Source organism: Ambystoma mexicanum, chromosome 11, assembly GCF_040938575.1.
Source record: "Ambystoma mexicanum isolate Mex_15411 chromosome 11, UKY_AmexF1_1, whole genome shotgun sequence".
NCBI classification, from domain to species: domain Eukaryota; kingdom Metazoa; phylum Chordata; class Amphibia; order Caudata; family Ambystomatidae; genus Ambystoma; species Ambystoma mexicanum.
In genome coordinates, this window is record NC_090934.1 from 828,931,516 (window position 1) to 828,954,855 (window position 23,340).

Consider the following 23,340-nt stretch of genomic DNA (forward strand, 5'->3'; position numbering starts at 1 on the left):
CCCCATTCTGGGAACCCGGTAATGGAGCCCGGTTTGGCGGCAGCCATGGTGCTAGTAGCACCATGGCTGCCGCCAAACTCGTAATGAGGTCCATAGACTTGAAGAATAACTTCTTCTCTTTAGCACTAAACCCAGACTCGCAAGACGACTTCCTTTCAGTATAGAAATAAAAAGTGGAAACATACAAGACTTCCTCAAGGGTACTGTGAGTCACCCTCCATATTCAATAGGGGCCTCCAGATGGACCTAGGCAGGGTACAGGTGGAGAGCGCAGTCATACAGTACATAGATGGAATTTTGATCTGCAGTACGACAGAAATACAGTGTATAAATGACTCAGTGCACATGCTGACAGTGTTAGCTGACAAGGGATACAAGGTAGACAAAGGCAAACTACAGTACTGTCAGAAGGAAGTGCTATGCATTGGAAGATGATCTCCCAAAATGACCAAAAGGTGACTCTAGAAAGGGCAACGGCAAAAAACACAGGGCCGCAAAACCCACGACAGTAAGAGAGATGCAGCAATTCTTGGGGTTATGCAATTACTCTAGGGCATGAGTCTTTGACTACAACACTTACATCAGGCCTCTACTGAGTGCACTGAAGGAAACACAAAAAAGGAGCAAGATAATACAATGGACAACAGAAATGATTGAGGCATTCAATGAGCTGAAGGAAGCGATATGCACAGCTCCAGTGTTCAGGATCCCAGACTATAAAAGGGAATTATTTTTGTTTGCATACTCCGATGGGGTAGTGATGACAGCATTACTGACCCAGAAGAAAAGCTTGGGGCACAAGCCATTAGCATACTACAGTGGGAAGTTCGACCCAGTAATGAGAGGACATTATCTGTGTGAACAAGCTTTGGCTGCAGCTACATTTGCAGTGGACAAGTCAGCGAGTATTACCATGGGATGCAGCACCACTCTTTACGTGGAGCATGCCCTCTTTGCAATACTGGAGAGACCGAACAGCAAATTGACAAACCAAAGAGTATCAGGGTACGGAGGTGCTACTATCGAACCCATCAATCAAGGTAGTGAGGTGCAGACTTCGTCAATCCGGCGACCTTTATCACCGACGTTGTTCAAGAAAGTGACTATGCACATGACTGTGCCAAAAACGTACAGGAATTTAGTGACACAGTTGCAAGGTATAGGAGGACACACTTGAGAGGGGAGACGTGCTTTACATTGATGGATCGTCAACAATTGACCAGGAAGATGGGGTCAGACATACAGGGGCAACAATGGTGAGGCTAAGGGAGGATGGAACCAGTACGGTAGTGAACAGTGCATGATTGCTGTCAAAATATTCAGCAAAGGCAGCAGAACTAGTGGCCTTAATATTGGCATTGGAGTACAGCAGAAAGAGGAAGGTGATGAAGTACTCAGATTCAGCCTACGTGACGTCTACAGTACACTCAGGACTGTCACGATGAATGAGGAGGGGTTTTAGGCGGGCTGACGGGTCACCAATACAGCATGCACTCATATTATGCAGATTAGTGGATGTCATACATTATCCTGAGCAACGAGCAATAGTGAAATGTTAAGCACACACACAAGGGGAGGACCCTGTCTCAAGAGGAAATGAAGCAGCAGACGCAGAAGCAAAGTGCGAAGCATATTTTGGAGTTCTCCTGGAAATTGAGGCCTCATCACATGCCTGTGACTATGCAAGGACAATTATACTAATGGAGGGGTACAATGTATTGCCAGCAACAAAAATAATTGATCTGCAGAGAGCTGCACCCAGGGAGGAGAAGGACCTGTGGACTAGGATGGGATGTACAGTATCCCCAACAGATGCCCATGGTGACAAGACAACAAAGGGAAGGTGGTTATGCCACTCGCATTATTGCACACAGAACTGACACAGTAACATTATCCGACACATACAGGGAAAGAGGTGCTTGCTGCCCATATTGGAGAAACATGGTTCTGTCCTTATTAAGCGGAACATGTGAACGAATTCATGAGCAACTGCTTGCTTTGCAAGCAATATACTGCAGGACATACATTGAGAGTTGCGAGAGGAGCCATAGCTCGCTCAGTTGGTCCATTTCAACACTTCCACATTGACTATGTCGACATGATCCAAGTCTGCCAAAGATACCGCTACATGATAGTGGTTGTGTGCCCATTCTCTTAGTGGCCCCTGTTCTCATCCTGACGCCGTCAGTGTGTCGAAATTTCTGGTCTGGGAAGTGTTCTCATGATGGGGCGTGTGTGAGGTCCTGTGGTCTGACAATGGCCCTCACTTCGCCAACGAAATGTTCAAGCACATCATAATGTTGCTGGGCATTCAGCACAAATTCTCCTCTGCTTATCACCTGCAAGCAAACATGGTGCGTGAATTCCTCAATAGCCTTCTGAAAGAGTTTATTGCCAAAACTAAAAAGAGTACCAACTGAACTGGCTACATTGTCTACCTCTAGCGCTTTTTTTTGCATTGCGCAACAAGCCTGTGTCCGACCATCATTTAACCCCACATGAGGTGTTGACAAGACAGCGCATGCAACTTCCCCTGGCTACTCCCACTAGGGCGCTCAAATATGCTCAGAGTAGTGTGAATGTTTTGGGTCAGGAAATGTACGATTATCTTACTTCTTTGATTGCTAGTGCCTGTTATCTCTCACCAGACAAAACAACACCAGGGTGGCCCTGCAGCCAACAGAGAAAGTGACAGTGCCAACGCCATTGAGGACTTACTTAAGCAACTGCCTGTTTTACCTGGGGAACGTGGCCTCCTTCAAAATGTTGTTCAGTGCTGAGATGCACCTAGATTCACAGGCCCCCACAACGTAGAAGTAGTGACTGAGAGAGCAGTCAATATCGAGAGAAATGGAATCATATGAATGACAGCAACCCCTACACAGCTGTGGCCTCACCTGGCAATGAGATCGACAGGGCCAATGATCATCAGCAAGAGGAACAACATTAACATAATTCAGAACCAGCACTTCTGAGCAGAGGACACCCAATGGTTACTCGCTCACAGGCAGTAGAGTTATGGAAAGAACTTCCTACACATCCAGAGTGAGGATATAATGTCTGTTTGCTATTTTTCTCTCTACATACACTCATCGAGAAAGTGTGACTGTCATATTCTATAATTGTTCATGCTGCCCAATGATTCACAACCTGATACTTTTTTGGGCCAATTTGTCCACTTCATTAGAAGGTCCATCAGGTTTCGAGCACGTCCTCCTAGTATATATTATTAAATTTTCATAGCATATTTGGCCCAAGCGTACCCACAACTTGAATGAGGAAACCTATCTGTTCTCGCAGTACTGATATACCTTAGAATTGGAACAAGTGTGGGAACAGCTATTTGTGTTCACCATGAGTGATTCTATGATCCACAGGGCTTGAGACTAATCTAACACTAATAAATGAATGCACAGTCTTTGCGCATTTCAGGCGGGCAACTGATATCTTCAAGTTGCACAAGGATTCATCCGAACAGGTAAATAGGAGAAATAATTAAAAATATGCTTTATCTTGTTGTGTCGTTTATTCCCAAGTTGGGTCCTTGCATTTATTTGTTGGTGAATATTGCTTGTGTCGAGTGAAATCGATGTATCCTCTACTACCCTTACCCCAACCCTAGCAGGTGGAACTCAAATTTCAGGTGGATAAGGACGCACTACAAGCACGGTAAGGAGAGGTAAGCACAGTGCTGACACAGATCTCAGGGGTGGACCTATATCTCACTGACACTGCTCGAGTGTCTAATAACATGTGGTATAAACACATGGCCAAAGTAGGGAAGGAAATCACTTGGGAGAGCTGTGATATCTGCTCTCTAATCCCCTGTGCTATGAGTGCCCCAGAACATTCATAGCAACTGAAATACCAGCACCAAGGGCTCAATGCCTCATGTACCTATCCATGGTTACAACCCGGGGAAGATTCCAAGGGAAAACAGCGACACTGAGATGGATGTCTCAAACACAATTGCTCTATGAAGACAGTTACATAAAGACTTTTGACATGATGAACAATTATTGGCAGTTAGACCAGGCTATACAGTACATAACCAATGGCCCACAGAAAGGTGACACGACAACGATAACACTGAAAAAGCTGCCTTGCCCGAAGAGGGGGGTGAAAGAAATAGGAGGAGAAACCATGTTTTTGGGAGAAACCACAGATGCTTGTGTATGGCCAAGTATAGACAGAGGAGGGTTGGAAAGAAGGAGTAGTAGGAAGCAAAGCACACACCCTAGTACAATCACCAGTGAATACAGTACAAGGAGAACATGACGAGTGCCTGAAAGAATGGGATACAAGTGTCACACTGCTCACTTGGGTAGCCAACGAAGCTTGACCAATGCCTATAATACCTCTGAAGAAACCAGCATTGTGCTAAAAGAATGAAGGAACAGTGAGAGTTGGAAATAACACAGGATGTTGGTACTCGAAAAAGCATCCAGCAATGAAAGTCGGTACAGCAGTACTAATGGATCATTATTGGGCATATGGGTCCAAGGCATACATGAAGCTGTCACCCAACTGGAAAGGAGTTTGCTTGTTGCTGCACATCAATATGCCATTACTGGTAGTACCCCAAAAGGACTCAAAACTCGATGGCTTCCTGAAGATGGACACTAACACGAGAAAGAAAGGGTCTGTGGGAGTAGAAGAAAAAGGAAAAAAGAAATGGTCTGTAGAAGTAAGTAGAGTGAAGAGAGACAACTATTTATCATCAGTCAGACGCATCCCTAGATGATTTGCCACCTGAACATAGGTTATTTGGCAGAACAGAAATATTTTTTGCATCAGTGGTTCCAGCAGTCCAGACATATGCAAACATGAAATGGTTACAAATAACCAGGTGGGAGCTAATGCTGACAATAAACACTACAGTAAATGGCTTCAACACAGTAAAAGAAGAGCTCCGAGCAGTAAGGTTGATGACACTCCAGAATAGATACATTCTAGATCTCCTCACAGCAATGGAGGGAGGAATTTGTGCATAAATTGGGAGTTCCTATTGCACATTGACACCTGCCACAGGACTGTCGAAGATGCATGCCAAAATGGAGGAAGAAGCCAAAGGGACCGGAAAAGACCAAAGCTGGATAGAGTAAATCTGGTCAAGGATGCCTTCGTGGCTGGCAGAAGGACTGAAAGTGTCACTAGGGGTGCTAATATTGGAACTAGTGGGACTGTGTGTGATAAAGATCTGCGTTGCTCAATGCCGCAAGACTACAGAGAAATCGATAGGGATGAAGATGATGATGGATGTGAACATAGGAGGTGTAAAGGACAGTATAGCAGAAGAAACAGATAAGCTGTGAACAAGAAGAAGGGAATGGTCACTGTTCCCGAATAAGACAGTGATGTTTGATAATCCATTCGACAATAAGACGTATGGCGGAAAATGGGTATCATGCAACCCAGAACGAGAGTGCAATTATATCACCTGGAATTTTAACTATGATGTAAACTACTATGGTCACCTCGGAGGACTGGCCAAGATATGGCTACCAAGAATGAAGGTAATGAAGTAGGGAGGAGTGGTCGACAGGTCCACCAGAGGAAGGACTGAAGAATGGGTCCCAGGAATGCCCCTCCTCAAGTCTGTGAACACGACGGGATAAAAAGTCAAGTACAGTCAAAGTCACTCATCATATTTCGGACGAACCCCAAGTGCACCCCTGCCTGACACAAATGCAGGGAGGTATCCCCTCAGACAACCATTTCAACCATATGCAGTGCAGATCCTTCCAGATCCAGAGAACCCAATGGATATTGCGGTCCTGAACACCATAATGAACTGTTTCGATTAAGCACCAAGAAACCACTGTGCTGACATCATTAGTGACACCACGACATGGCAGCATTAGTCATGAAGAACACTCACAGCCCTGTACAGCATTACACAAATGCACACTCGCATACACAAAGAACATGCTTACACAGTTCTGTAGGTAGAAGACAGATACATATACATACTGTCAAAGCTCTTATTATTTTTCTCATTAGCCAAATGCAGTAATGCAGAAACGCAAGGCAACAAGAGATCCTGATCAAGCTTGCAGATGCTTATGGCAATTAACCCTATGGGACTACAGGAGTATATATGGACCCTGCTAGGACCACGTATGAGTAATCTATAGAAAACATAGCATAGCATGAGCATGTAGAAATCACATTATAAGTCTAAGGAAAATTACAGAAGGCCTCAATCCACAGAATGCCAGACAGAAGGAGCAGGCTCAGGCTGCACAAAGCACAGATCGAGCTCACAGCCAAGGTCAGAGATAAACAGTCACATTCCAAATTACAGACAACAAAGGGACCAGCTACAGGAAAATGGAATAAATCCTCATAAATGCAGACCCAAGAGCTCAATTTTGTGGTCCACAACTTCGTGATGCAGCCAAACTAGACAATGGCCATTCATCCATGGTGGGAAGACGAGCCATTCTCAGCAACCCAGACAAGAAGTGAAACAAGTTTTGCAATGGGGAGCGTACTATCATAGGCAAAGGTGGACTACTACCAGATACAATTCAGACACATAGTCGTTTCACATCACCTTGAAGTGGTGCACAGAGGGCTAAGAACCAAGTTGGGCCCCAGGGTTGGGGAGACCAGCTCCAGCCATTCACGAGACAGACATCTAGGGGTGGATGGCAAGGGCCAATGGTAAGTCCACTACTAAGCAACAATGTAATAGATAGTTTCTTGGGGATGGGCAGGTCAGCCACCTGATATGCGAGGGCCAGTAGAATAACCTCTATAGGGGATAGTTGTATGGGTTACCACTGTCAGCACCCAATCAGTAGTGGGGATAGGTCTTTGGGGAAGGGCCAGGTGATGATGACATGTAGCATCAAACTCGGGAGCGTGCATTGTAAATATGAGATGTACTGGAGAATCTTGATTGTCTTGTATGATCCCTGTTGGTTTTTTGTAATAAACCACAGTTCTAACTTGCCGTTGGCTGAGTCCTCTCTTTATTCTAGCGAAAAGGGTTGTAGGGCCCTTGGGCATCAGACGAATACCAAGATGATCTCTGGTATACCTGGTATTTATCCAAACATGGCTATAGAGGTGCAAGCCCCTTCAAATGTTTAATCCCCCTAGAGTCAAATATTGCATGCATTTGGAAAACCTTTTGCCTTATAATAAAAACTGGAAAAGATTAATTTTGTCTTGTGACTCATTTAGTAGATTGTCAGATATATCTAGATGTTTCTTTTTTATTTCCCGGTGTTATCCTGATATCTATTCATGCAGATCATGTGTGCTATAGATGAAAATACATTTCATCTCCAAGTCATTGAAAGTCAATAAGTCAATATACTTTGATAATTCCTTGTTTTCATGTTTACAGACATTGAGCAAGTTATCTTGTTAGTGTCTCCACAATGCTATGTTCTGTGTTTGATTATCATATGAACCACTCCATGCCACAATCTCCTACACCACGCCATCTATAGGTTTGTGTAGCCAGATGCAAAGACAGAATGTATGATGGTGCTCTGTTTCTGTATGAACACTGTTATTAAATTGAAAACCATCACTGGTTAGGCCAACAATCAACATGTCTATTCACATGCCCATATGTTGAATGTAGATTATTGACCTAGCCTTGGGACTTGTATACATGCTGCTAGTCCATTGTCATGCCTAATTCTAGAAGAAAGAGAAACCATATCAAGGGTGGGGTTAGATTGTATTATGCTTCATGTGGTAGGCCTATTAAATATAAAAACCTCATCCCAAAGCAAAATGTTGTTAATGATTGTCCACATACTTTGTTGTGGGTTCCAATTCTAATTTTAATGAAGTTTACTATGCATCTCCTAGTCACTGTTTCACTTTATTATGCACCTGGGAGAGAAACAGATGATCAATATTACTTGTTGTTCACATGTAGGAACAGTACCTCTTCCTCGTCTACCAATCCATAGTAGCAATTTTTTAAAAATGTTTCTCATAATTCTGCTTAATACATGTTGCCGATAATATTTTGTGGCTTGTAATTCCTAATAAGTCTGACATGCTTTTCTGTCCTTGACTGAGACACCACCCCTCTGCAGGTTTGATTATGATTGCTGAGTCTTTTTTGTTGATCAATGTTCATGTTGTCGTAGCATATTTTGTAACTTTGGTCTCTAAGAATTTTCAAATCAGAGATCAACAGATCCTGAAAATTTTTAAATTGTCCCGCTAAATGTGTGGGGAAATCTAGATGTAACATTGGGCACAGTGTCTGTGTTAAGCCACTGTCATTTCGAATTGATGAGGCAAATTCCTCACCCCTTTTCAATGGTATTGATTATATGTATTGCTTGTATATTCATGACTAGAGCATTTTCCATAAGTAGTGAGGTGACATCACCAATAGTTAGAAAACTCAGCATTGGCATAGAGGTTTGGGAGTATGTCTCACATTCTGACTGGTTACAAATATGCTATTTAGTTTTAGCTTTATTATGCACATGACTATATCAATCCTGGCATGGTAAAAACAAATTTGCTTTGCAGGAAAATGTCAGCATTAGTTGGTCAGAGATCTTGAACATTGCTGACCAGTTCAATCCTTCTAGCAGCCTCCCCTGCGAGAACCCTCTGCCCTCACAATGCTTCTTTTCCTGACTTGGGGGATTGCATCTCATTTGACAGCGACCATATCCACATCCCCATAATTTGGGACTCACCCATATTTGTGAGAGCATTCCTCTGGGCATGATGTTTGCCAAATTTCAAGGTAAAGAAATTTGAAATATCCTGAAATATGCTGTTTTACCCATCTTGCTTCAGAAGCACGGCCAACATTTCTTGAGGAAGACTTGGTAAAGGTCCCCAGCGTCTTATGGACCACAAGTCCCTATGACGTGGGGCTTCTGAAAGGGATAGGAGCAGTGAAAATAAACTGAAGCCAGGAGCAAGTTTGCATTTACTAGGCAATATCCCCTGTAGAGGGAGGCAGACAAGGGTATTTATGAGACAATTGCAGCACTAGTGAAACAAGGCATCTTAATACCATCAGCATCACTGTTCAACATGGTGGTGTACCCTGTCAAAAAGGCAATGGGGGTCATGGCGTTTTATACTTTTATACAGGACTTGCGCCCTCTGAACCATATTATCAAGGCAGAATTTCCCTTAGGTCTGAATCCTGCGACAATTTTATGTAGCATTCCCACGGAAGCTACCCACTTCACGGTTATAGATTTGAAGAATGCCTTCTTCGCTATACCACTACACCCAGACTCACAAGACTTGACTTTGTTCCTACATAGAAATAAGAAGTGGAAACACGCTAGACTTCCTCAACGGTACTGCGAATCACCTTCAATATTCAACAAGGTCCTGTAAATGGACTTGGAAAATGTACAGTTAGAGAGCGTTGTCATACAATATGTAGACAACATCTTGATTTGCAGCAAAACAGAGGCACAGTGTAGAGATGGCTCCATACACATGTTGACTGTGCTCGCAGAAAATGGGTACATGGTAGACAAGGCCAAATTACAATATTGCCAGAAAGAAGTGTTGTACATGGGACAACTGATATCACAAGACAGGTGAAAAGTGACACCAGAAAGAGCAGAGGCAATACGCATGTCTCCAAAACCCACAACCATAAGACAAATTCAGCCATTTCTAGGACTATACGACTACTGCAAAGCATGGACTACAGTACATACACTAGGCCCTTGTTAAGTGCACTGAAGGAAGCACAGAAAGGGTAGGTCACCTTACAGTGGATAGAAGAAATGACTGAGGCATTTGAGGAGCTGAAGATAGCAATTTGCACAGCTCCTGTACTAGGGATCCCAGACTATTTCTGTTCTCACACTCCAATGGAGTAATGATGACTGCAGTACTAACACAGAAGATGAGCATGGGGCACAAACCATTATCATGTTACAGTGGGAAATTAGAGCCAGTGATGAGGGGATACTACGCCTGATGACACCTGATGTCTGTACTTATTCCAGCACTTGCCACCAGCTGGCCGCACTTTTATTTATTTATTATTTATTGTCTTTATTTATATCACTGTTATACTATGTACTGCATTGCCCCCTACCCTTCCCCCGCACTTTTCCCCTTCCCCCTCCTCAGCACTTGGGCGACCTCACTGTCACCTAGCCTAGTAGGATTGCTATCTCTGTCTTCCCTCTGTTTCCCCTCCCTTGCATCTTTGCTCCTTGAAACACTTGTGTATAGGTGCGTTATAAATTCCATATCATATCACATCATATGCGTGCGAACAGACACTGGCTGCTGCTGCATTCACGGTACACAAATCAGCAAGTATTACCATGGGATGCAGCACCACTCTTTATGTGGAGCATGCTCTCTTCACAATACTGGAAAGACCAAAATTTACATTGACAATGCAGAGAGCTTCGGAGTATGAGGTTTTACTGTCAAACCCAGTCCTCAAGATAGTGCGAACCCGGCGCTGAACCCATAGAAGATGAGGACTATGTGCATGACTGCACCACCAACATAGAAAACAACAACGACATCCCAAAGGTACAGGAGAACACGCTTGAGCCGGGAGACGTACTTTATATTGATGGGTCATCAACAAGATAAAGACATACTGGGACAGCAATAGTGAGATTAAAGGAGGACGGGATGAGCAAGATGGTGACAAGCACACATTTACCGTCACATTTTTCAGCACAGGCTGCAGAGCTAGTAGCTTTAATATTGGCACTGGAATATAGCAAAAACAAAGAAGTGATGGTATATTCAGATTCAGCCTGTGTGACATCCACAGTGAATTCTGGGCTGCCACATTGGCTGAGGAGGGGCTTCAGCCATGCTGATGGGTCACTGGTGCAGCACGCACTCCTATCGGGCAGACTGATAAAGGAACTTCAGCTCCCACTGCGCAATGCACTGGCAAAGTGCCAGGCCCACACAAGGGGTGAGGATCTTGTCTCTAAGGGCAATGAGGCAGCAGATGCGGAAGCAAAACATGCAACTTATTTTGAGGACATTTTGAAAATGGATGCCTCGTCCACAGCACGCAACTATGTACGATTGTGTTGAAAGAAAGGTATAACACATTACCAATAATGCAGATTATGCAATTGCAGGGATCTGCATCAAGGGAATAGAAAGAATTATGGCTAAGAGGAGATGTGCAGCATCTCCAAGAGACACCTTCTGGTGGCAAAACAACACAGGGAAAATGGTAATGCCATTCTAATTATTGCACACTGCACTGACACAGTTACACTTTCCTGCCCACACGGGGAAGGATGTGCTTGCTGCTCATATTGGAGAAGACTCGTTCTTTCCTAATTTGACGGAAAAAGGGCTGCATTCATGACAAATTGCCTTGTGTGTAAACAATTTACAGCAGGTCATACACTAAGGGTAGTGAGAGGAGCCATACCTTGCCCAATGGGTCCATTCCAACACCTTAATATCGACTATGTAGACATGCTCCAAGTATGCCAGTGCTACCGCTACATAATAGTGGTTGTATGTCAGTTTTCCCAATGGATCAATGATGGTCCCTGTTCCAATTCTGATGCCATTAGAGTGGAAACATTCCTTGTTTGTAAAATGTTCCCACGATGGGGCGTTTGTGAGGTCCTGTGGTCTGACAATGGCCCTCACTTCGCCAATGAGATGTTTCACCACATCACAAACTTGTTGGGAATAGAACACACATTCTCTTGTGCCTGTCACCCGCAAGAAAACAGATTTGTGTGAGCACCTCAACGGGCTGCTCAAGAAAGGCATTGCCTAAATAAAGAAGACACTCAACAAAAGTTGGCTGCATTGTCTGCCTTTAGCATTATTTGCATTGTGTAATATACTAGGGTCTGACCACCATTTAAACCCACATGAGGTGGTAACCGGACAGCACATGAGACTTCCCTTGGCTCCTCCCACTAGGGTGTTATTAGAGGCAGAAAATATGTCTGATGTATTGGGGCATGAAATGTACAAATACACCGGTTCCTTGATGGCTAGTGCCTCTTTTGTTTCTCGCCAACTGCGGGGACAATGGGAGAGGCCCGAAGAAAATGAAGAAAACAACAACCCAGAAGGAAACAAAGAAAGTCTGAAAACTTTATCCCGGGGACCAGGTGGTTTTAAGAGATTTCACATGCTGGTGGTACAAGCCCCGGTTTACAGGACCATATTCAGTGGAGCAAGTCACAGATTAGGCAGTGAAATTGCGGAATAAGAAGGCTTGGAATTACCTTGGAGACATCAAGCCCTGTCAAGCAGTGGCCTCTCCTAGTACCACCAATGAAAGGGCCAACGACCCACAAACAGCAGAACAAATTAATCACCTTGGGAAATCTTAGCCCAGCAGGGGCCAACCTATGATTACTCCCTCCAGAGCAAGAGAGATAGGGAAAGGACTTCCTACACATCCAGAGTGAGGGCACACTCTCTGTTTATTATTTTTCTTTCCACACACTGACAGCATTCATTGTGAAAGTTGCGACTGTTATTATTGCATTGGCTGAAGCTTCCCCATGATCCACATCCCACGACCTTCCAAGGCCACTTTGTCCAATTTGTTAGGAGATCCAATAGTAACAGAAGGCGCCATCCTAATGTATTTTTCTGTGTTTTCCTGGCCTATTTAGCAGAAATGTACCCACAATTGAAAAGAGGAAACCCTTCTGTGCTTGCAGTACTTCATAATCCTAGAATCCGCACAGTTTGTGAACAGTTATATTTCCTCAAATGACCCAACATCAAGTTTGAGGGGCTTGAATTATTCAAATACTAATAACAATAACGCCTTTTTGAGCGAATTGCAGGTGGTCAACAAACATCTTCAAAACAACACAAGATTCCAAAGAGGAGTAAGTAATGGGTGATATTATTAAAATAATTCTTATTGTGCCCTGTGTATTATTCTCGTTTGGCAATTTTGCCCTCCTCCTTTGGCGAATGTTGTATGTTATAAGTAATACAGCTGTAACCCCTACTAACATAACCCCAACATCGGCAGGAGGAACTACCATGTCAGGTGGAGTGGTGATCACTGTAAGTACAATAAGGAGAGGTAGACGCAGTGCTGATGTAGACATGGGAGGGGTGGATCTCTATCTCACTCGTACTGCTCGAGTATCTAATAATATGTGTTACAAGCACATGCCTAAAGCAGGTAAACCAACCACATGGGAGAGTTGCTATGTCTGCTCTCTTATCCCCTATGCCATGAGTACCTCCTGAAGGTTTGTGGCAACTGAAATACCAGCAGCAAGAGCACAATGCCTTATGTACCTGTCCTTGTGTATTCCCCGAGGAAGATTCCAAGGCAAGAGGGCAACATTGAGATGGATGTCCAAGACAACATTCCCATACGAAGATAGCCATATCAAAACGCTTGACATGATGGACAGTTATTGGAAGAAAGACCAGGCATACATAACTAACGGGCCACAAAAAGGAGAGACAAAACGATAACACAATAGGAATTACCATGTCCTAAGAAGGGACCCAAGGAAATGGGAGGATAACCAGAATGCTGGGAATGACCACAGATGCTTGTCTACGGCCAAGTATACATAGCTGAAGGATGGAAAGAAGCTGTAGTAGGGACTAAAGCACACACTCTCCTAACAGTTCCAGTAAACACAGTACAGACAGAACATGAGAAATGCCTAAAAGAATGGGATGCAAGTGCCAAGTTACTGATCTGGGTGGAAAATTAAGCTGGACCAATGCCCACAAAACCACAGAAAAAAGCAACATTATGTTTCCAGTAAAGCAGTAAAGGTTGGAGAGAACAAAGACTGTAAGCAGACAGTGAAGCATCCAGGCATGAAGGTTGGGACGGCAGTATTAATGGATTATTACTGGGCATGCAGATCTAAGGCATATGAAAATCTGCCACCCAACTGGGGAGGTGTATGCTCACTATTTCACATCAACACGCCAGCTCTAGTGGTCCCACAAAAATACATCAAAACAGATGACTTCCCTAAGATGGATGATGCCGGAAGAAAGAAGAGGTCAATAGAAGTGATTAGGGTAAAGAGACACAACTACATGTCATCAGCATCGGAAGTGCCTCTGGACGACATACCACCTGAGTGCTGATTGTTCAATAGGACAGAAATGTTCTTTGCGTCAGTGGTTCCAGCTGTACAGGCATACAAAATGCAAAATGGCTCCAGATAACAAGGTGGGAGCTGATGCAGACAATAAACTCAACAGTCAATGGCTTCAACACCATAAAAGAAGAGCTCCGAGCAGTGAGGTTGATGGCCCTCCAGAGCAAATATGTTCTAGACCTACTCACAGCAATGGAAGGAGGAGTTTGCGCCAAGATCGGGTCGTCTTGCTGCACGTTCGTGCCAGCAACTGAGGTTGCAAACAGAACCGTAACTGAAGTGGTTACCAGATTATCAAAAATGCATTCCAAGATGGATGAGAAAGCCAAAGTTATAGGAAAGGATGAGAGCTGTCCGTGATATATATTCTCATGGATACCCACATGGAAGGAGGATGGACTAAAGGTACTATTAGCAGCACTGATACTAACATTATTGACATTATGTGTGATAAGGATATGCATAACACAATGCAAGAAGATGATGGAGAAAACAGTATGAATACAAATACTAGTAAACAATAATGGTGAGCAGGACAAGATAGTAGAAGCTCAAAATACAATAAGTACGAAGATAAAGGAGTGTCCACTTTTTCCCAAAATTATAGTATTCAATGATCCCAATGACTGCAAGAAATATTGGGCTAAATGGGTGTGGTGCAACACAGAAGGAGACTGCTGATACATGGCATGGAGTTTGGATGACCATGCAAATTACTGTGGACATCTTGGAGGAGTACCACTATAGGCATGACAGCCTGCAGACTGCAAAATGAGAGATGGCAGTCATTGTTTGGCCAGCCCCCAGGAGGGCCATAAATCGTACATATGTGAGCAGATATTCTCTTAGGCAACCATTTAAACCCTATCCAGCTGACGTCTTTACAGGTACTTGTGCCTCAACACTGGACCAGGGTGACTAATGAAAATTATCCAGCTGTGCTGATGTCATTAGAGACACCATGACATAGTAACATTAGCCACAAAGCAAACTCGCATCCCTGCACAAAGTTACATGGAAGCACATGTGCACACACTAAGAACATTCATACACAGTTTTTTTTTTTAAAATATGTTTATTTTATACCAAGGCAGGGTGACAACGGTACAACATAAATCAAGACATGAAGAGCATCAACCAATAATCCCCTACAATCCCCCCACCGCCTCACTCCATGGCAGTTGGTCAAGGGCAGCATCCCATTGGTTTGTGTCTCTGCATCCGATTCGGCTATACCTCCCTCTCAGGGAGTGTCCTGGTCCCCCAAAGGCCACCGGACATTGCAGGGCTTATAAGTCAAAGCTGGAAATTTCCAGTCATAGTACAACAATGGGGCCCAAAGGTTCTGGAAGTGATGGAGGAGCCCGGCCCTCACCGTTTTTACCTTCTTCGTGATCAATATGTCCCATATTTTCCACCACCATTGGGACACGAAGGGGCTGTCCGGGGCTTTCCAGGAGCAGGCTATCACTATTTTCCCTGCCAGAAGGCATTGGGTCGGCAGTTTGGCTTAATTTCCGGAGCATGGATAAATCCCGGGGACCGGGACCCCCAGGAGGACAGGCTCAGGCTCCAGAGGGAGTGCCATCTGGTTGATCTGCTCAAAGATAGCTAAACATAGTTTCCAGAACTGTTGGATCCTTGGACATGCCCACCAAATGTGGAAAAAGGAACCTGGCCGGCCACACTCTCTCCAGCAGGCATGGTCGAGAGACTGGTTCATATGATGAAGCCTGAGGGGAGAGTAGTACCAATGTAGCAGAATCTTGTAGGCACATTCTCTATTAGTGATGCAGGAGGATGATGTGTGCATTCGGGCCCAGATATCCACCCAGGCCTGGTCCTCAAGAGGATGTCCCAGATAAGCCTCCCACTGGGCCATACACCGGGTTTTTGAAGCAAGAAAGTCTCCCAGAATCGTTTGTATAAGGTGGAGATCCTACCTCGGGCTGGGAGGTCCTTGAGAGTTTGTTCGAGTGGGGTGAGGGTGCGAGTGGCTGCCTGAAGAGTTTAAGGGTGGGAGCACCAGTGACGTAGCTGATTGTAAGTGAATCTGTCTCTTTCTTGGAGATGAAAGAACTCCTTATATTGTTCAAAGGTGCGAGGTAGGCCTCCCACAAAAAGCTGATCCAAAGTTAAAAGGCCCCCTGCTATCCAGTTCACGAAGTTCTGGGGGTTTGCCCCGGGTGGAATGTCAGATTGTGAAAGACTGGGGATAGGGGGCTCAGTCCCCTTGGGATTCCCTTACGTTTCAGCACCCAATCCCAAGAGTTCAGAGTGTGCTTAGTCACTAGCAAAAGTCCTTCCCATCGTCCTCTGAGAAGGGGGCGGAATGTGTGGAAGAAACCGCAAAGGGAGAGAAAGCCACGATTGTTCTAGTTCCACCCATCTAGGGCAGTTGGTGGTTACTTGCCACGCGCAGATGTGCACCAGTTGCGCTGCCACCCGATAGGTCTGCAGGTCGGGGACTCCCAGTCCGCCCAATCTTGCGTTGCCTAGCATTGTTTTTTGTGGAATCCTGGCTTTCTTCCCCTCCAGATAAATCGGAGCATTTTCCTCTGCAGGTCGCAGAGGGCGGGTGCCGGGATTGCGACAGGGAGGGTGGAGCAGGCGTATAGGAATCTTGGGAGAGAATTCATTTTGCAGGCATTGATACGTCCCATCAGTGAAATTTCTTGAGTTGCCCAGTGTTTCAGATGGCCTTCCAATTCTTTGAAGAGCTGGGGCAAGTTAACGTAATATGTGTCCTTTGGATTCGTGGGCACTTGGACCCCCCATAGACGGAGAACAGATACATACATAATTTCACAAGTCTTTCTTATTTTATTTCATTAGCCAAATGCAGAAACGCAGAAATGCAAGAGAGCACGAGTCACACAAAACAAGCTTGCAGCCACCTATTGTAACTAACTACATGGGACTTTAGGGACATATAAGGAACCTGGAAGAACTGAATATTACTAACGCCAAGAGAAAGCAATAAAATAACATATATATATAAACAGAGAGAAACCATAGAACAACTGTAGTGAAAGTGCATGAAGCCACAGGCCTCAGAAAGAGGAACATAGACATGCAGCATGAAACAAGGGGCCAGTGCTCGCAGCCAAGGACAAAGGCGGGTGGAAAGTTCTGGGCTCCAGGGGCAGGGTTGCCAACTGCAAAATAGCAGAATAAATCCTCACTAATTGCAGACCAAAAGGCTCAGTTTTGCAGTCCTCACACAGGTGATGCGGCTGAGCCGTACAAGAGCCATTTACCCATGGTGGGAAGAGTAGCTGTTCCCAGTGAAGCAGTCAATAACTGATACATGTGTTGCCCAACAAACATTGTAAGTTGCAGACACTGTCTCAGGCTAGGTGGATATATCAGTGTTAATAATTGGTACACATAGTCTTTCTCATCACCTTGAGAAGGTACACAGAGCGCTGAAAACAGAGCAGGGTGCCAGGCCTGAGGAGACCTGCTCCAGCCAATCAGGGAACACAAATGCTAGGGTGGAGGGTAATGGACAAGGGCCAAAGGTAGGCTTGCAACCCTGCACCAATGTAATATATCGTTTTTTGGGAAGTCTCAGGCGAGACCACCTGACATGAAAGGACCTGTTAGCTAACACCTATAAGTGCCTTCTATAGGCACTACCACCCCAGCAACCAATAAAATGGGCTCTTAGGTTTTTGGGGAGTGGTGAATGGCTATGATGCCATTTGGTAACAAAAAACCCTGACACAGGCCGGGTCCGATTTCATCCTAGCAGTGTTCCAGGTTCTCTTCCATTCTTGAAATCTTTTTCATCTCATCCCATCTCGAAATGGAAATAATGTTTCAACCCATTTTCTTATCTCATTCCAGTATTTATGTCTGCCAGACATTGCAGATTTTACCACTGTCATCAGCATATCAGCATGTAAAAAAGCAAATATGTCTGTACCCCGCCAATCTGCTAACAAAGCAAAATCTGGAGCTTCATATGTCAGGATCATTAAAATCCTTAATCTTCCTCTTTACGGCTATCCTGTTTTGCAAGGTGGTGTACTCCTATAGCTTGCTGATCTCTTTCCATTGGAGTTTCTCCAGAACGGTCAATCAATGACATTTGTGATGTCAGCTTTGATGTCCCGGGTGTTAGGCTTAGCAGTTCACGGTGTTGGAGTGGGTTATGGTTGCTTAAGTTACCATAACTGGTGAATTTCTGAATTTCACCATAATGTCCCTTTAACAAGGTTTTGTCAGTGAATTTCATGGGTTTTTACCAGTGCATGTTATTTTCCTTCAACTTACTAATATTATACTTACCCCAATATAGCAACATTTATGTCCAATTTACAAAGGTTCACTTTAAAGCTCTGCCATTTCCCACCATCTAGCATATTTTTTAACACTTCTGTACAATTGTTGCAACTTTTTTCACTGTTTTTTGGGTCCGGCAATGTCCCCGAATGTCTGACATCATCACGGACCATCCAGACAGTGCCACGTGACCATGCACTTGTGCGCGGCATGATGATGTGTCTGCGAACACGTCCGCACTTCGCGATCGAGTGCGTGCTTTGAGGATAGTTCAGAACTGCATGTTCTACTATCTAGGAACTTTCAAGCTCAAAATTAACTCTTGCACAGCTCCTACACCTATTCTTACTCATTACCCATTAACAATCTGGAACAAAGCACATACTTGGAAGAATTGTAGCAAAACTGCTATTTATCTTAAAAATGACATCTGCTATTGCCATCCCTCCTCCCCAAGAGCCACCAGCACCACCAGCTGGAGGACCTACGCAACAAAAAAGCGCAGTACTTCTAAAGACAATTAAGAGGACCAAGAAGATGAGGTAGAGGAAGTGCCTACCTCTAGCACCCAGAGATATTCATGGGTGAGGCAGTTCTTTACCACTGTTGAGTATGTACCAAAGGCTAAAGCTACCAAAGTGAAATGCACTGAGTGCAACTTTGTAATCAGTCACGGACTATCTGGACAGTACTCCTAACGGACCACCTCCATGCGCCGCTGCACAAAATCAACCACTGCAATGCTCTCAGAAAGGTAATTCCTTTCTTCGCAAGTAGTAAGCTGTCTTCCTCCAACTCATCTTTCTCAACCAATACTGTAACCACACAGCCTACTTCTGTGGTACACAAAACTCCACCAGCTACTTTGCAAGCAATAAAAGAGGCTTTTGATCCATATCTTTTGAACACAACCGTCCTCTGCATATTCTGCAACACACCACCCTGCAGGGTGAAGCAATTTCGAAGTGCTTTTGAAGTGCTAATCAAGGGGAATGAGAAACACTGCCCCCTACACTAGAAGTAACACACATGCAACATCTTCCCCTGTCCACCTGCCCCTCCAAATTAGTGCTTCATTTCTCTTCCCTCATTTCCCTAACCATCTTAATTTCTAACCTCTCCTGCAAATAAAATTCATTAAAAAATGACAAAAGAAAGGTTCCATCACAGTTAAAAAATTGAACAAAAAAAAAACATCTTATAGACTCCATATACTTTACATTTCTCATTAAAGTACATAGACTCAATAAGATTTTCCAACATTTCCATTCGCATTTTGTGTTATGCTAATGGGAATAATGTGGCGTTCACCGCCGTTCCAGGGACTGGAATGGGGGATAACGGCCCCGCAGCCCAAGTTATTGGCGCAAGCAGATAACGAAGGCTCCAGATCGTTATCTTCCATTCCAGCCCCTGCAATGGGGGATGAACAGCATTAGAACCCCGGGTTCCCAAGGCGGGAACATGGGGTGCTGAAAAAAAATGACATTTTTCTTCCTACACCAGGACGCCTGCAGCATCCTGCTGTAGGAAGGAAAATCCTTTTGCAAGATGGCCACCATGGAAAGGGAAGGTGGGGCTCTGTACAGAGCCCCTCATCCCTTTCCACAGCAACCTGCAGAAGGCGAAGAGAGCACCCTATGACCATATTACCGCAGGCCCTGTAATGCTCTGGATACCAGCAAGCATTATACATGTATAAATACACTCAGAATGTGAGTTTGCATGATAACCATATTTGAAATATGTATATGTAAAGAAAATACCATTGGGACGACCAGGCAAAAAAACCCACACACACAACCCTAACCTTCCCACAACAACAGAGACACACATAGATTATAGGATTCATCCCCGCCCAATGCACACACCAATGCCTTCCCACACACACACACAATGAAGCATATTCCCCACATACAAACCCTGCACACTTTTGGGCTACACATAATTCAACAAAGGCAATATGCTTAGAATCTGCAAACGCAAAAAAGGCACGCAACACACACATACAAAATATGCTCTCAAAATGAGTAACCACATTACGCAGATGCATTATGCACAGAATATTACCGACACAATGTTATTGGACAGTACCAACATACTGGCTGCACCTCCTGTTTGTCCTAATGCTCCGGTCTGCTACCTTACATCACCTACAACACTTGTAACTCATGTAACAAAGAACTGCCTCAGAACATTTGTAAATATTCTAAATATTGTAAGATAAGGATGTAATCTGTTTCACTTTTGCCATTGATAACTGTAACTGCAACTGTAACTCGCAAATGTAACCAATTTCCTAACAAGGAGGGCCTGGATGCCTTTGGGGTTTGTGCGCTACATAAATGCCAAAATAAAAATAAAATAAAAATAATACAAGTGTGCAAACACAATACGCTCAGAATCTACAAACACAACATAAAAATACAATTTGAAAATACAATATGCCCTGGATGAATGAAAACACGTCAATATGCTTAGAATATGCATACATACATTTATGCTTGAACACCCATAAGAGAACTACAAATCATACGATCACAATATGCGTCAGGAAATACAATACGCTCAGAACAGAAGGAAGCGCAAATGCATGGAGTATAAATGAGCTCAGACAAAAAAGGGCTGATTCTTGGAATTTTCACGCAGAAAATAGGCTACTTGCGCCCAATCTGTGCACGCAACTCTGTTTGATTCAAGGAATCGGATGCGCAGGACTTTCTTGGATTTCGCACTGGCCTGGTATGCCTGTGCGAGCCGTCAAAAACCTTGTGCGAGACTCTGAGCAGTGGGTGAGCATGGCCTGTGCAGGGGACTGGCAAGGGGGCTGAACACCATAAATGGGGAATGACTTGCGATTAAGTGGGAGTTCCAAGGGACGGCTTGCAGGCAGTCCCTCACACGCCCACTATTGCGCAGTAAGAGATGTTCCATGCAATCGATTGCGCAACGTCTCGGCTGGGGAATGCCAATGCAAGTCCTTCATAGAATCCGCCACCGAAGCCTGGCATAAGTGCACTTGTGCGTAGGATTTTCAATACGCAAGGGGGATCGCATGTCATATTTTAGGGTGTACATACTCAATCAGGGTTCCAATGTAACGTAGGGGTTTGCATATGCTGTGTCACAGGGTGCAGGAATGTTTTACGTGGGTTTGCATGCACTTTTCCTGAGTTTTTGCCGAGATATGATTTTTCATACGCATGTTGTCGGGGTGGCGGTTACAGTTACGATGGACTCCAACAATGCTCCTCGAGTCACAGGCATGCTTACGGGGGACCCCGTGCACTGTTTGAAGGGTGTGTGTATTCGTGCCCCACACACAGGTCGCTGATCTGGCAGTTTCCTGATTTGCGTGTGGACATGTCGGGGGCGTTCCAGTCGGCACTTGCGAATACGATTACTTTGCGCACACAATTCCATGAATACACATTGCACGCATATTTTCTTAATCGAACAGGCTCGCGCAGTGGCCTTTTTGGCACGTGGCCATTGTGCGATTTCTGCACGTAATTCCAGGAATCGGGCCCTTAGAATCTACATCTGCACATAAAGAATCTGCAACACGAACATCCAGTGCCAGTGAGTGCACAGAACAAACCTATCAAAAAGAGTTCATTGATGGGGAAATATATATTTTTTAAACTGTTTTAAGTTACTACCTATAAAAAGGTAATGACTGCCAATGCTGGCAATGCAAAGGTTTAAGTACAAGCACTCAGTCCAACAGTAAAATAATTCAAGTCAACAAATGTTGGGAATAGTACTGTGTGGTACAAACACTGAGTCCAAGCAAGCTATTTCCCAAATACAAAGTTAATCACACTGCAAATGAAACTGAAACTCACACTATGTCACCACTTCCCAACAGTTGCTTTAAATGTTGGTTGCTTACATCAATGGCATAGTCGAAGTGAGTCCTGTTAGATTACTGAACCATGTCTAAAAAGGCATATGAAAAATCATTATAGTGTTCACGCGCGATTTTGACTTCATAAAGGTATTGTTCAGAATAGTGGCTATGAGTAAAATGGAGCACAACAAGGATTCGGGCTACAGAGTTTTCTATTCATGGGAAAACAAAACAGAATGATATTGACTTTGAAGAGAAGGCATAGAGTTGGACATCTGCACTAGATGCACGAAATCTTAGAATACTCTATAAACTGCCACCCAGGACTCAAATATTGAGAGCATGTACCATGCACCTTACCACAATAAATGTAGACAATTGGCTCCTGGCATTATCACACACCACGACTAATTCAATCAAACAAACAAGCTTTATATCGGTTTACACCATAAAAGCATATATAGAAAATCGCAAAAGGAAACTAAACAAGTTTGCAATCAGAAAATACTGAGTTGTAATGTCCATACAGATAGTAGAAATAAAATGGAGTAACCACAACTAATTGTGCTCACAAACACCTGTAACACAATCAAACAAAAGGCAAGAACAGGCCCTGCATCTACACAGCTCTTGCCCTTGTGCTCTCACCTTTTGGGCTTCAAAGGCCTCATTAAGGGCGATGAAATTGGTCACCGCCCTCATTGCAATGGGGAGCTTCCCGATGGCTTTCAAGTCAATGGGCTTCTTGTGAGCAGTCTTGATGAAAGCGTTCATCCACCAGTAGGTCCCTTTGGAGATCAAGTTCACAAAGGGTTGTAGGAATCTCACTCCAAGGTCTTGAAGGTCTTCTGGCGGTTTTACCTCTTTGGGGGTTTTGAAAAATACATATCTCTGAAAATAAAAACAGAGAAACGTGTCACGTTATGTATTCAAAATATGTGCTCCTTAAGATTCGCAAAAATAAAATCGAGTTAATGGTGTTCTACTTGGTAAATCCATAACATGCAGTGTCTTTTCAACTAAAGCAGAGCACATTCAGCTTAGATGTCACACTACTCCAGTACAGGCCTTGTGCAAGATAGATAGGGTGTAGAGCATTAACCTGGC

At 44.1% G+C, this 23,340-nt stretch overlaps 1 protein-coding gene across 1 annotated transcript in view; it reads right to left on the reverse strand.

Moving 5' to 3' along the window:
* ABCC8 (ATP binding cassette subfamily C member 8) overlaps window positions 1-23,340 on the reverse strand; it is a 1,583,626-nt gene that overhangs the window by 1,134,920 nt on the left and 425,366 nt on the right. Inside the window, exon 7 of the mRNA XM_069623778.1 lies at window positions 22,882-23,124. Within this exon, the coding sequence (XP_069479879.1) occupies window positions 22,882-23,124 (243 nt within the window). The remainder of the gene's footprint in view (window positions 1-22,881; window positions 23,125-23,340) is intronic.